This window comes from Asterias amurensis, chromosome 14 (genome assembly GCF_032118995.1).
Source record: "Asterias amurensis chromosome 14, ASM3211899v1".
Lineage (NCBI taxonomy): Eukaryota > Metazoa > Echinodermata > Asteroidea > Forcipulatida > Asteriidae > Asterias > Asterias amurensis.
Genome location: NC_092661.1, coordinates 20,248,863 through 20,263,037, shown reverse-complemented (window position 1 = coordinate 20,263,037; position 14,175 = coordinate 20,248,863). Strand labels below are relative to the sequence as shown.

Sequence of the window (14,175 nt, the reverse complement as noted above, 5' to 3'; positions counted from 1 at the left end):
GCTTTGTACCATACAAGATGGAATGCATACAATTTTATCTTCCCAAAAATCCTCCCTTTACCATGGTAGGACGGAACAATTTCTTGTAAAAGTCGAACCAAAAATACTACATAAAAAATCAGTTACTACTCACAGTTAATTTTCCTTGCTATTCAATAATTATCATTCAGTGTGCACAAAACAAAGTCTAAAAATTGCTGGACGTAACTTAGACGTAATCACTGGTTTATAATTTCAAGCATAACTTGGAATTTAAGATAATCTCAAAGAATTTTGATATGGATGGTAGTATACCCCCTACTGACCAAAGTGCAACATAATCCCTTGAGCATTGTGTAGGTGGATTCAAGAACATGACCCTGTGCGACCTCCACTGACCTCATTCACGCCTGGAATCCAGAATATTTATGAAAGGAGATAATGATTTTGATTCTGAAATAAAAATTATTCAAACCATATTACATACATGTAATTTGAAGGGAACCCTAGCTGTGAAGAATTTATGGCCATTAGAGGGAAAGTACATGTTTGGTAATTACTCAAAACAAATATTAACTTAAAAAGTGACTTGGTAACAAGCATTGGAGAGCTGTTGATAGCATAAAACATTGTGCGTAACATCTCCCTCTGAAGAAACATAGTTTTTGAGAAAGAGATAATTTCTCACTAAAATAATAAAAGACTTCTAGCTAGAAGTCTTTTATTCTTATCTGTAACACCCCTTTCACAGAATGGTTTAGTCCGACAACAAAATAAAGCATTTGCAAAGTGATGCAACCCTTGGATATCGCAACTATAAACACACGTACTAAAAAGGTTGGTGAGAATGAGATGATTTTTAAATCAATCTGGTCCTTTATTTTATTATTTTATATATCGTAGGAGGTCCTGTTTTCGAGGTGTCCCTAAAATCGTTGCAAATCTTTTACCTCTCTGTGCGCGATGTAAACAGTCCCTAGATAAAAAAATTGTGGTTTTATTTGCCAAGCAAAGAGTCTCCTCTCCCTTGACCAAAACTTAGAAACACGTAAGGCTCCACTGGTTATTTGCACTTGTAAATGCAAAAAGTTTGGTATTTTAGTCATTTCTACAAGGTACAAAAATATGTCATACTGTTGAGGCCATATAAAAATATTTGCCCACCCAAAAAGTTTCATCAAACACTATTTCAATTCACAGTTCATGATGATCAAATCACATTGTGACTGAATATTTTGCTGAGCATTCTGAAAAAAAAAGTACAGAGGCTTAAAGAAGCCATGTGCCTTATATCATTTTCTAATATTGTTGGAGATTTTTATTTTTTAACCCTCATATCAATAATGATTAATATTAAATTTTAAACATCAGCTTGTTGATTTAATTATCACTGTTTATTTATACGCTTTATTATAAATTTTAAGAAAAAAAGGGAAAAAAACTAAATACAAAATCGGATTTGAAAGCCAATGATTATTCACACTTTTTATTAAATTATTTACTTTTGTTATTTTTTGCATATTACCATGGTAATTTTTAAAATTTCATTAAAAAATATTTTGAATAAAACGAAGGCAACTGGTGGCTATAGAGTCATACACAGAGTCTCAAAGAACACTTGTAGTCACTGCAGATGTTTCTTCCATGTATGGCTTCACCGGGAAACCATACTTTCTTGTTTGCCATGAAAACAGGAAAAACTCAAAACAAATGGGGCCAGTTGAAGTCATTGAAGATCGGTGTGTAGTGTGAACATTTCAATGTCCATCAAGTTTTAATATATGTTTGCATACTTCATATTAACAAATGAAGATAATTAGGGCATCGGTTGGTATATGGCATCATTATTTTTTTCCAATTCAAAGAAAAAAGCATAATACTAAATAGTGTGAAAACTGGTAAGAGGAGGATAGGCCTATATGGTTTTTGATTGTGAACAATTCCCCGTTAACCTATCAGAAACCCACGACACCAGGAGGAAAAGTTTCCGTATGGCGCCACCACTTTTTCATTCGATATGCAGTAATATAGTATCTAATTTACCTCATTGAGATATCCCTTTTAGTAAAAATGAGTGAAAATGAGTGAAAAAGTGGTGGCGCCATACGGAAAGTTATCCCACCAGGATATTTCACAATTTTTCTGATTTCTAAATCCATCATTTTATTAAAACTACTCTGTCTTACCATGGTCTGACACATGGTTTTACCAGTGTGTCCAGGTCAAGATGCACGGCCATTCAACGTTGTACATTACATTACCCACACCCAGTGCAGTGGGAGTTACCACACACCTGTGTGTGTGTGGCCCTGTCATACCCCCATCCCATACACTGTGTGCAGTAAATTTAGACCAAACACAAACTCAAAAAGTGTGTTAAAAGACGTGAAAAAAACTCACCAAAACAGACTGGCATGTTTCCTCACATTGCTGAACAAGACCTGCAGACAGACAACGTGAAAAGATGAGTAAAAGTATCCAAATCACGTAAAAAATTCGCCAGTTTTGGAGACTGTTTACAGACATGGTGGTTCCATCCAGTGACTGTCATTAACTACACGATTGCCTCATAAACCACAAAAACCACACACTGAATTTGGACCATGCAGCTGGTGGTGCATTCCTTCACTCCATATATGGAATATACATGACCTTATTTGGCAACCGAAGAAAGTCATAATGAGGTCACTGCATTCATTGGACAAAAGTCAGTGAAACACCACGGCTAAAAGACCACGCCAATATTTACATAAACTTTACATAAAAACTTCCAGGAAAATTGAGTGCCAGAGGGCGCTATGTAGCATAAGCGGTAAACTAACAAACAAAATGGCAGCCTCCGTGATGCAACATGAGGAAATGTGAAAATGACTCAAAACCATAGTAATGTTTTCTGACATGTTTATTAAACACAGTAAACACATTTATAAGACATTTTACAGATTGCGTATCTCATCTACCCATCGGAGGAGTTCGACTGTCGCTAGAATGGCTCGAATCGTCGAAATTAAAGGTAACAAATCTTGAAATTAAAATTTGAAAAACTAAAAGTAATCAGTACAGTGAGTTACACTTACATACAGTTAGTTACAAATGTACTTCTATTCTAGAAACTAGAGTCTTATACTATAGTTTCTAGGAGTAGGTTACAGTAGTGCATGATTTTATAGGATAACTTTCCGTATGGCGCCACCACTTTTTCACTCGTTTTTAGAGAGAGACTCAGAGAGATATCTCATTAATGAATATACATATGATTTATTATTATCTGTCTCATGTCTGTTCATTGATTGTAGTTGCGATAACGTAACCATCCATCCGTGTTCCTAGAATTTGTGTCATGATTTTCAAAAGTGGTAAAAATGGAGCAAATCTGCTGACTAGGAGGTAGAAATTGTATGTTTTTTAACCATTTCGCCTTTTTCACTCGAGTATGCTTCGTAACCCTTCGGCTACGCCGTTGGCAGGAGGGTTACGTTATCGCAACTTTGTACATGGTTGCGATAACAACCCCAGTCCCGACGATCGCGCTATGTTACATACATTGTCATTGGTACTGCTGGTGGTAGAGCTTGCTTTAAAAAATAACACTTCAGAACAGTGTCCAGTGTGTTCTTATTTTTACAAAAAGGGAATGCTGAATGGGAATGGGAAATCTCATTGAGGTAAATTAGATACTTTATTATTTCATATCGAATGAAAAAGTGGTGGAAACTTTCTTGAAAAAGCTATCTGTAAAAATTTATAACAAGTAAAAAATTTGCAAAAAAGTGAGCCATGCACTATATATATGCACCAAAAACTCTGTTTTTGCACAGCAAAATTTGTCTGCAAATCCACTACATACAGGCTTCATCATTAATTGTCACATACATGTACGATTTTTTTTAAATCAAAAATAGTTAAGATTTAAAGGAACACGTTGCCTTGGATCTGTCGAGTTGGTCTTTCAAAAGCGTTTGTAACCGTTTGTTATAAAATGCATATGGGTAGAAAGATGTTGTAAAAGTAGAATACAATGATCCACACAAACATGCCTTTAAATTGCACGGTTTTCCTTTTACCTCGTCGACGAACACGGTCGGCCATTTATGGGAGTCAAATTTTTGACTCCCATAAATGGCCGACCGTGTTAGTTCGCACAGTAAAAGGAAAACCAAGCAATTTTGAGGCAAATTTGTGTGGATTATTGTATTCTACTTTTAAGACATCTTTCCAACCATATATGCATTTTATAAAAAACGGTTACAAACACTTTTTATAGACCAACTCGTCTGATCCAAGGCAACGTGTTCCTGTAACATATGTTATTTATTTTGTTCAAAATTTAAAAGTCACTGTACACAACAATGCCGTAGGTACTCCTAGAACTATTTCCGAAACCGAAATAGTTCTAGGAGTATGTCGTAGGGACACTTATATAAGTTGAGGTGATTTAGGCCAACTTGTAGGAGTACAGGAATATAAATAGTGAGAGAGATTAAATCTGTTCCAATATTGTACAACTTCCTGTTTATAATACCCCCTAGCAGAGTGTTCCAATGGGTTACAACTTTGTTTTGACTGAGTGTCTTTATTTTACAGACAACCAGAATGCTGTATCCACAGCGGTAACCAGTCTTAAAGCCGGTAACGTTATAGCCGTTCCGACAGACACCATTTATGGGGTAGCTGCACTGGCTCAGTCTACAGCATCTGTTCAACAACTTTATACCATAAAGAGAAGAAATGGACAAAATCCTGTGGCTATTTGTGTGGGTGATGTTGAAGATCTTCAGAGGTATTGAACATATATGCTTTGGTGTTAAAATAGTTTTTAAAATGCTGGATTTTACAATTGTTTAATTAAAAATAACAAAAATGGCACCACTAAACATCTATAAAGTTTAAATTATATCATACTTCTGGTGATTTAATGGCAAATGAAAAAGTACATTTGGTTTGGTCTTTTGAGAGTTATTTCTAAATATAATAAAAATAATATTTCCATATAAAATCTCTAAATATAATATCTACTCAGGCTGAGACTAGCTGTAAAAATAACATTTGGTTCTCACATCCTAGTAACAAAATCAAGGCACTTCATAACATTATTATCCCCGTTTATCAGGCACATACAACCTCAAATTACTTTTATTATCAGCTGTCCTCACAAATGGGTAAATCCAGCAAAATACCAGCGAAGCCGTCACACAGTGACTAGACCATCAGAACTTGAGTTTGATGCACTTGACCCCTCAACCCTCATGTTGTTTTATTATTATTTTCCCAACCGGAGAAAAACTACATTTGCATAAAGAGTTGAGCAAAAATACAATGAAAACTTATTGAGTATCTACAGGCTTAGGTTTGCTGTGACATCATGTAATTTTACAATAAACCTTTGAGCCCTTGTAGATGAAGTAACGACCTCCGAAGTAACACATGCCACACTTTCCTATCAATACGTAACAAATCACTGCCACACAGATTGTCACTGCAGAAATTGACCATATAGTTGAGAACCTTATCTCTTCTGACTGTGACCCAAATTTCATGGCAATTGAGCATGGCTCATGGCTTCTTCAGTTAACCACTCTCAGACTCAATGAAGTACCTTGAGGGGTAGCTCTACTCTCTACTTGTGTGCCTCAAAATGTCACTGTTGTAGCATACTGAATTATGGGTTGATTGTATAAAGAAACACACTGATAGCAGTTTAGCTAAAAAACAAAGTTTCAAATCCAACACATTTTTAGATCATCAGTTGATTATTTCATGATGAAATAAGTTTGTATTTGTGTTTGTATTTTTTCCCCAGATGGGGTGAAGTGACGGTCTCCACTGAATTGCTCTCTGACCTTCTACCTGGACCAGTTACACTAGTCTTCAAGAGAAGACCTGAGCTCAATCCAGAGTTGAATTCCTCCACTGAGTTAGTTGGGATTCGTATTCCGGACTGTCCTTTTATTCGAGATGTTGCTCGTGCAGCTGGTTCGCCGCTAGCGTTAACCAGTGCTAATGTTAGTGCTGCTGGTAGCACATTATCAATACAGGTATGTACTATCAGTGTGTCACACCAAAACCTTGCATATTAAATAATGGCTATAACATGTGGCACTTTGGATTTCTTTTTGGAAACAAAAACATTAAGTCTCTAACCTCACAATAAAAATGGTGTAAAATTTTGATGTATATGATACTCTTTCATTCAAAAATTTGAAACGTGATGTCATCGAACATCAAAAACAAGTGGGTATGTTTATTTCAAAGAGGACATTTTTGTGTCAGTCGAAAGGTAACAAATTTAATGCTGTTTTGGTGTTCAGAAATAAATCAAACATTCTCTTAAAATTATAGATCATAGATTTGTACAGTGACATCATCAACAGAAATTGGACTTGAAACAAAAGTGGCATTTTATACCATTTTAATGTAAGGTTAGGACTTGAAAATGAGTGCATCACAAAACTGAGAGGATCCCAAAAAACATTTTTGTTAATACTTTTTGTCTAATCATGTAGGAGTTTGAAGAGCTGTGGCCACAGATTGATGCAGTTTTTGACGGAGGGCGTTTGGGAGATTCAATGGAATCTAGATTGGGATCAACTGTAGTTAATCTCTCTATACCTGGACACTTTACAATCATTAGACCAGGCAGGTAAGTCATCAAGTACATGTAATAGCCCTCAGTGCCTGACCCTAGCAGTGTGCTTATTAAATCAGCACAATATATAGGCAGGGCTGATAAATCTGATCCAACATGCCACATAACTTTAAGATGATCTTTGGGAAAGTTCAAGTTGTGATCAAAATGAATCTTGGGGAGTCAGGTTTGAACATATGAGTGCTTAGCTGTAGTTGTCAAGTCAGTAGTTTGATTTGCAATTCCTGAAATGAAATAAGTTCTTTCTAGTCTACAATTTGCAATACAATTATTTGTTATAAAGTTGAAGAACATTTCAACAGCATTATTTCAACAGCATTAGAAAAATATATGTTTATACATTGGAAGACTACAATATTAAAAAGAAAAATTTACTAGAGTGGGATTTGAACCTGCTATCTCCGGATGAACGGGTGTAAGTGTGGTGCTTGGTTAATGAGAAACAACATCTTGCACGTAAGACTAGGCCCCAATTTCATAAAGCTGTTATACAGAAAATACTGCTCAGCAGATTTCTATGGCAAGCAACATTGAGTGGGGCGCCACAACAATGCCAACTTAATGTAATTTTGGCTGGTAACCTGGTCCTTCTGCTTAGCAAATTTTGTCTGTGCTTAGCAAGTTTTTGTGTTACATACTTTATTAAAATTAGACCTAGATGATTGGGGCAGTATCCTTTTAAATATTGATCATACTGTTTTAATTTGCTTTTTCCCTCAGTGCTCATAAACGGACGGTTGAGATCCTGAGTGCTAAGCATGGCTTGCTGGAAACCAGTTAGCACAGTCCAATTCTGATGACATTCTAAGAATACTTCTGCTATTTATGGATCATGTTATTTTTTACAACATAATCAAAATATTTTATATATTTTTGTATTATCGTTTTAAACTGGGTTTGGGTACTTACACCATTAACTCTTACACTTGGGAAGTTCTTGCAACTCTAGATGGCAGCAGACTATGTTTGCAATTTCATGGCCTTGCTTACTGGGGAATTCTTAGCTTACAATACAGCACATAGAATCTTGGATTGTACAGGAGGCAGTAAGTGCAGAATTCTAGGGAAAGCTGTGATGAGAAATTATAGCCAGGTAAATATATTGCTCTCAGAAATATGCTCATGTTTAGAACTACATACACAATAAAAATTAACAAGGTAGTCTGCTGTCACCTAGTGTTTTCAAAGGCATTCATTGTTAGAAACCTTGATTTAGAAATATGCGCATATTTAGAACTACAAATACAATATAAATTAACAAGGTAGTCTGCTGTCACCTAGTGTTTTCAAAGGCATTCATTGTTTGAAACCTTGATTTAGAAATATGCGCATGTTTAGAATTACATAAACAATAAAAATTAACACAGAAGTCGGTCTGCTGTCACCTAGTGATTTCAAAGGCATTCAATGTTAGAAATTTTAAAATTTTCACTTTGAATAGTATATTAGATCTTGTGCTTTCACACAAAAGATCTTTTCCACTAAAAGTTTACTTTGTACACAAACATTATGGGACCATATTGCTGTTAATGACTGTTTTTTTTTATTGGGGATTGAACAAAGAGAAATTTACTGGAATCACTGACCTCCGCATCAACATCCCATCAATTTTTCTTTTTCAACCCATATTCATTTAAAATTTACCTAGTCAGTTTCCAATGTGGTTTCCACTGTTAATTTGTGTGTACAAAACCCATGTGATAAAATGGTTCGTTTGAATTACAAGGACAATCTTTAACACTAGCCCAGCATAAAACATCTAGTAAAAACTGCCAGAGGCTAGTGAATACCACTTCTCAACTTGCCCATTTGGCAACTAAAAGCTTTGAATCCTATGCGTTTTATATGCTCCTATTTCTTCCTTTTCAGATGTAAATAATAAATGTTTAAAATGTGTAACTTACTTTTGAGTGATGGAATTTAAATTCATTTCACCAACCCTTACCTCTAATAGATCAGGATGTTACATTTATGACAATATGTGTAAAATCTGGGCCTTTTGGGCCAAGTAATATACACAGTTTTATGGTCATTTGGGCTACTTTACAAAACGCTATGATTAGCCCAAGACCTGAATCAAAATAATTACACATGCTTACAAGACTGAAGTAGGGACATGCCTTAGAGTACATTGTAGATTGCCAAGGATTCACTGTAATGTTTCATGCGAAAAGGGGCTAGCAATTGGGGTAAAGAATCTCTGCACAGGACTTGAAAAGCACTGAGTCTAAGACCTAGCCGATAGCCGCATTGACAACATAGACTGTAATCCAACATCCCTACATTTGAAGTGGCTCCACAAGGTGTAAGACCTAGCCGATAGCCGCATTGACAACATAGACTGTAATCCAACATCCCTACATTTGAAGTGGCTCCACAAGGTGTAAGACCTAGCCGATAGCCGCATTGACAACATAGACTGTAATCCAACATCCCTACATTTGAAGTGGCTCCACAAGGTCTAAGACCCAGCCAATAGCCGCATTGACAACATAGACTGTAATCCAACATCCCTATATTTGAAGTGGCTCCACAAGGTCTAAGACCTAGCCGTTAGCTGCATTGACAACATAGACTGTAATCCAACATCCCTACATTTGAAGTGGCTCCACAAGGTCTAAGACCTAGCCGATAGCAGCATTGACAACATAGACTGTAATCCAACATCCCTACATTTGAAGTGGCTCCACAAGGTCTAAGACCCAGCCAATAGCCGCATTGACAACATAGACTGTAATCCAACATCCCTACATTTGAAGTGGCTCCACAAGGTCTAAGACCCAGCCGATAGCCACATTGACAACATAGACTGTAATCCAACATCCCTACATTTGAAGTGGCTCCACAAGGTCTAAGACCTAGCCGATAGCCGCATTGACAACATAGACTGTAATCCAACATCCCTACATTTGAAGTGGCTCCACAAGGTCTAGGACCTAGCCAATAGCCGCATTGACAACATAGACTGTAATCCAACATCCCTACATTTGAAGTGGCTCCACAAGGTCTAAGACCTAGCCGATAGCCGCATTGACAACATAGACTGTAATCCAACATCCCTACATTTGAAGTGGCTCCACAAGGTCTAAGACCTAGCCGATAGCCGCGTTGACAACATAGACTGTAATCCAACAACCCTACATTTGAAGTGGCTCCACAAGGTCTAAGACCCAGCCAATAGCCGCATTGACAACAATGACTGTAATCCAATAACCCTACATTTGAAGTGGCTCCACAAGGTCTAAGACCTAGCCGATAGCCGCATTGACAACATAGACTGTAATCCAACATCCCTACATTTGAAGTGGCTCCACAAGGTCTAAGACCTAGCCGATAGCCGCGTCGACAACACAGACTGTAATCCAACATCCCTACATTTGAAGTGGCTCCACAAGGTCTAAGACCTAGCCGATAGCCGCATTGACAACATAGACTGTAATCCAACATCCCTACATTTGAAGTGGCCCCACAAGGTCTAAGACCTAGCCGATAGCCGCATTGACAACATAGACTGTATAATCCAACATCCCTACATTTGAAGTGGCCCCACAAGGTCTAAGACCTAGCCGATAGCCGCTTTGACAACATAGACTATATAATCCAACATCTCTACATTTGAAGTGGCTCCACAAGGTCTTAGACCTAGCCGATAGCCGCATTGACAACATAGACTGTAATCCAACATCCCTACATTTGAAGTGGCTCCACAAGGTCTAAGACCCAGCCGATAGCCACATTGACAACATAGACTGTAATCCAACATCCCTACATTTGAAGTGGCTCCACAAGGTCTAAGACCTAGCCGATAGCCGCATTGACAACATAGACTGTAATCCAACATCCCTACATTTGCAATTCATACTGTATGAACACAACATTAATCTTCTCACATTACTTCTGATACTGTTTTTTTATAAATCAGATTTGACCCAATTAATTAATTTTATGATTGAAATACAAATTCACACAAACAAAACAAAATTGCTATTTTGGAAAAGGGTAATTGACAAAATATATGTAAGCATTGCAGAAGTAACTAATAGGCCTGTACACATGTACTTATTTAGTTTGAAATGAAAAACGGTTTTGAATGTAAACAATTCAGCTTGTAATGATGATATCATGTGATATGAATGCACAGTTGTTCCAATCTACAAACCCCATGCAGTGGAATGGTTTCAAGTAGTCAACTCACTGTGAGGATGAGGGGGTCATTACCCCTCTGTGGTACCAGCCTCATCTCTCTTCTTAGCTGCAAATTCAGAAAACTTTGCATACAATTTGGTGACATACTCATCATGCTCAGCTTGAAGGAAGTTGCCTGCCACAGGATTCCCAAGTCCATGACTTTCGGCAAACTCACGAACCTTCCACTTGGCTCTTCCATTAATGTCACAGTTTGGGTAGAAGGGGATTTTCTCTGGGTTGATGAAACCTGGCTGCTTGTAGATGAGGATGACATAGCGATGTAAGCCTGCATGGAAATGAGTCACACATCAACTGTCTGTTTCATTGGGTGCGTTTGTTTAGCTTCCCCGGGTCGACCCTGGTGTGTGGTGGTTTTTTTTTCTTTTCAGGATGAGTGTGTGCAGATAATTACCCACGTTCGTCCTGGGAAAAAAACCTCCACACACCGGGGTCGACCCAGGGAAGCTAAACGAACGCACCTATTATAAAAATGAAGTGAGGTGAAAACTTGAGGGCCAAGAGACCCAATGTACAAAATACATTGATAAAGTTTGGTTAAAAATCCTTCGTTAAATATTCCTCAAAGGTTCCTTTGAAGCTGTTCAAAAAGAACAACATGGAGACAAAACCTACCTGTGTCTTTTGGTGGTCCTGCTCCGATATACTCAGATCTAACACTGCCGCTACTGATATCATTGTTAGATACATTCACTACCAGCCAGTGTCGCCACTCACGGAACTTTGGATCAGCCCTGCTTGGTGCATCTGGATCAGTCATTACAACAGTGTAAAGAGCGCCCTCTTCTATTGGCCAGGTGACAGTTGGTTGATTCTGTATCTGTAGTTTAAATATAAATCAAGTAATACTAGACTTAACAAATCATAATGTAATGTTGTCGTATCAATGAATCTTAGTGCATACTTGTCTGGTGTGTATAACTGGGCTGTTTGATGAAGGTCTTAGGTTGTAGAGGTGTTACAAAAACAGTGTAAAGAAATAAATTGTTATTAAAATAATTAAAACAAAATATAAAAAAAGGCAAAATAAACTGATAACGGTTGTAGTGGGTACCTGAGTGGGTACAGACATTGAACTGATAACGGTTGTAGTGGGTACCTGAATGGGTGTACAGACACTGAAATAAACTGATGAAGGTTGTAGTGGGTACCTGAGTGGGTGTACAGACACTGAAATAAACTGATGAAGGTTGTAGTGGGTACCTGAATGGGTGTACAGACACTGAAATAAACTGATGAAGGTTGTAGTGGGTACCTGAGTGGGTGTACAGACACTGAAATAAACTGATGAAGGTTGTAGTGGGTATCTGAATGGGTGTACAGACACTGAAATAAACTGATGAAGGTTGTAGTGGGTACCTGAATGGGTGTACAGACACTGAAATAAACTGATGAAGGTTGTAGTGGGTATCTGAATGGGTGTACAGACACTGAAATAAACTGATGAAGGTTGTAGTGGGTACCTGAGTGGGTGTACAGACACTGAAATAAACTGATGAAGGTTGTAGTGGGTATCTGAATGGGTGTACAGACACTGAAATAAACTGATGAAGGTTGTAGTGGGTATCTGAATGGGTGTACAGACACTGAAATAAACTGATGAAGGTTGTAGTGGGTACCTGAGTGGGTGTACAGACACTGAAATAAACTGATGAAGGTTGTAGTGGGTATCTGAATGGGTGTACAGACACTGAAATAAACTGATGAAGGTTGTAGTGGGTACCTGAGTGGGTGTACAGACACTGAAATAAACTGATGAAGGTTGTAGTTGGTATCTGAATGGGTGTACAGACACTGAAATAAACTGATGAAGGTTGTAGTGGGTACCTGAATGGGTGTAAAGACATTGAAATAAACTGATGAAGGTTGTAGTGGGTACTTGAGTGGGTTTACAGACATTGAATGAAGGTTGTGTTATTTACCTGAGTTGGTGTACAGACATTGAATGAAGGTTGTGTTATTCGTGGGGTACCTGAGTTGGTGTACAGACATTGAACCATAGAGTAAGCCTTACTCTATGATTGAACTGATGAAGGTTGTAGTGGGTACCTGAGTGGGTGTACAGACATTGAATGAAGGTTGTGTTTTTAGTGGGGTACCTGAGTTGGTGTACAGACATTGCCCATCTGTGCAGTTGCTCCACTATCCCATTTCACTTCTGCTGCAGTTGGGACTGCAACATCAACAACATCCGGAACCACGCCTCCTTCTTCCATTGTTAAATATGATGTCTTTTTCTGCAAAAGTGTGAGGAATGTTTTGCATTTAAACTTGCAGTTGCTAGGCCTATATGTTTATTAAAGACAGAGGACACTATTGGTAAATGTCAAAGACCAGTCTTCTCACTTGGTGTATCTCAACATATGCATTTAAAATAACAAACAGGTTTGTTATTTTATGCATATGTTGACTGTGAAAATTTGCTCAATGGGTCGCAGAAGTTGCAAGATAATAATGAAAGAAAAAACAACCTTGTCACACGAAGTTGTGTGCTTTCTGATGCTTGATTTCGAAATCAGATTCGTGGAAAATTACTTCTTTCTCGAAAACTACGTCACTTCAGAGGGAGCTGTTTCTCACAATGTTTTATACTATCAACCTCTCCCCATTACTCAGAATCAAGAAAGGTTTAATGGTGATAATTATTTTGAGTAATTACCAGTAGTGTCCACTGCCTTTAATATTTTATTAAATTAAGAATGGATTTTGCTTAGAAAGTAGTAGAAACAGTTGACTGGTAATGGTATATGCCAAGGCCGAAATATATACAACACAACTTGTATTACAAGTGGAACGGTATTTTGGCTGGAGATCGCACTCCGGTACGCATTGAATGATAATGATATTGTGAGTGTTGTTCTAATCTTTTTAGTCTAATCTACTCTAACTTAACTCTGTGTGTGCTGAATGAATGAAGTGAATGAATAATTGAATGCGCGCGCAGCAGGCCTTGGCATTATATTATTTTTTAGTTTTATCTCTTTAATTGAAGGTTTCTCCTTATTTATGCGCATTTGACTTGAGTACTAAATAAAAAATTGTATACTTACTATTAGTCACTAATTGTGGTTCGGCCCTCAACGGTGAAAGTCTTGGGGTTTTCCAGCAGATACAGAAATAAAAGGCAAAAAAATGCAGATAATAAAACGACTCTCTCTCCCCCTCTCCTTTTCTCTGTCGTCTGCAAAAAATATCAGTTTTCGTCTGGCTTCCCTATTACATTTTCTATTCATGTAGCTACATTCCTAGTATGAGAGCACCAGACTAATATTGACTGGTACCCAGAGCACTGAAGCCTGTATTACACGTTTATAACACGTGATGCAGTCTAAGAAAACAACTGC

At 37.6% G+C, this 14,175-nt stretch overlaps 3 protein-coding genes across 3 annotated transcripts in view; 1 reads left to right on the top strand and 2 right to left on the bottom strand.

Annotated features, from left to right (window-relative positions):
* The window catches only part of LOC139947079 (proto-oncogene tyrosine-protein kinase ROS-like), a 67,383-nt gene extending 64,872 nt beyond the window's left edge, over nt 1–2,511 (bottom strand). The window contains exon 1 of the mRNA XM_071944916.1: nt 2,380–2,511. Coding sequence (XP_071801017.1) covers nt 2,380–2,505 — 126 coding nt within the window. The 5' untranslated portion in view covers nt 2,506–2,511. The remainder of the gene's footprint in view (nt 1–2,379) is intronic.
* A 335-nt stretch (nt 2,512–2,846) lies between these two features.
* Nucleotides 2,847–8,528, top strand: LOC139947080 (threonylcarbamoyl-AMP synthase-like). Its single transcript, XM_071944917.1, is given in 6 exon segments — nt 2,847–2,866; nt 2,868–2,992; nt 4,564–4,759; nt 5,780–6,014; nt 6,483–6,619; nt 7,346–8,528. Coding segments are annotated over 6 exon segments (774 nt in total). The 3' UTR covers nt 7,407–8,528.
* A 138-nt stretch (nt 8,529–8,666) lies between these two features.
* On the bottom strand, nt 8,667–14,016 carry LOC139947081 (protein D2-like). Its single transcript, XM_071944918.1, has 4 exons — nt 13,882–14,016; nt 12,931–13,068; nt 11,447–11,651; nt 8,667–11,099 (listed from the first exon to the last, which is right to left on the bottom strand). The coding sequence occupies exons 2-4, from the start codon at nt 13,045–13,047 to the stop codon at nt 10,840–10,842; spliced, it is 582 nt and encodes a 193-aa protein (XP_071801019.1). The 5' UTR covers nt 13,048–13,068; nt 13,882–14,016; the 3' UTR covers nt 8,667–10,839.
* Between the last annotated feature and the right edge of the window lie 159 nt (nt 14,017–14,175).

Coding starts and splice junctions, on each gene's coding strand:
- LOC139947081 (XM_071944918.1), bottom strand. CDS start 13,047: ATGGAAGAAGGAGGCGTGGTTCCGGATGTTGTTGATGTTGCAGTCCCA. Junction 11,652..12,930: donor ATGTCTGTACACCAACTCAG/GTACCCCACTAA, acceptor TTTAAACTACAG/ATACAGAATCAACCAACTGT. Junction 11,100..11,446: donor AGGACCACCAAAAGACACAG/GTAGGTTTTGTC, acceptor ATTTCCATGCAG/GCTTACATCGCTATGTCATC.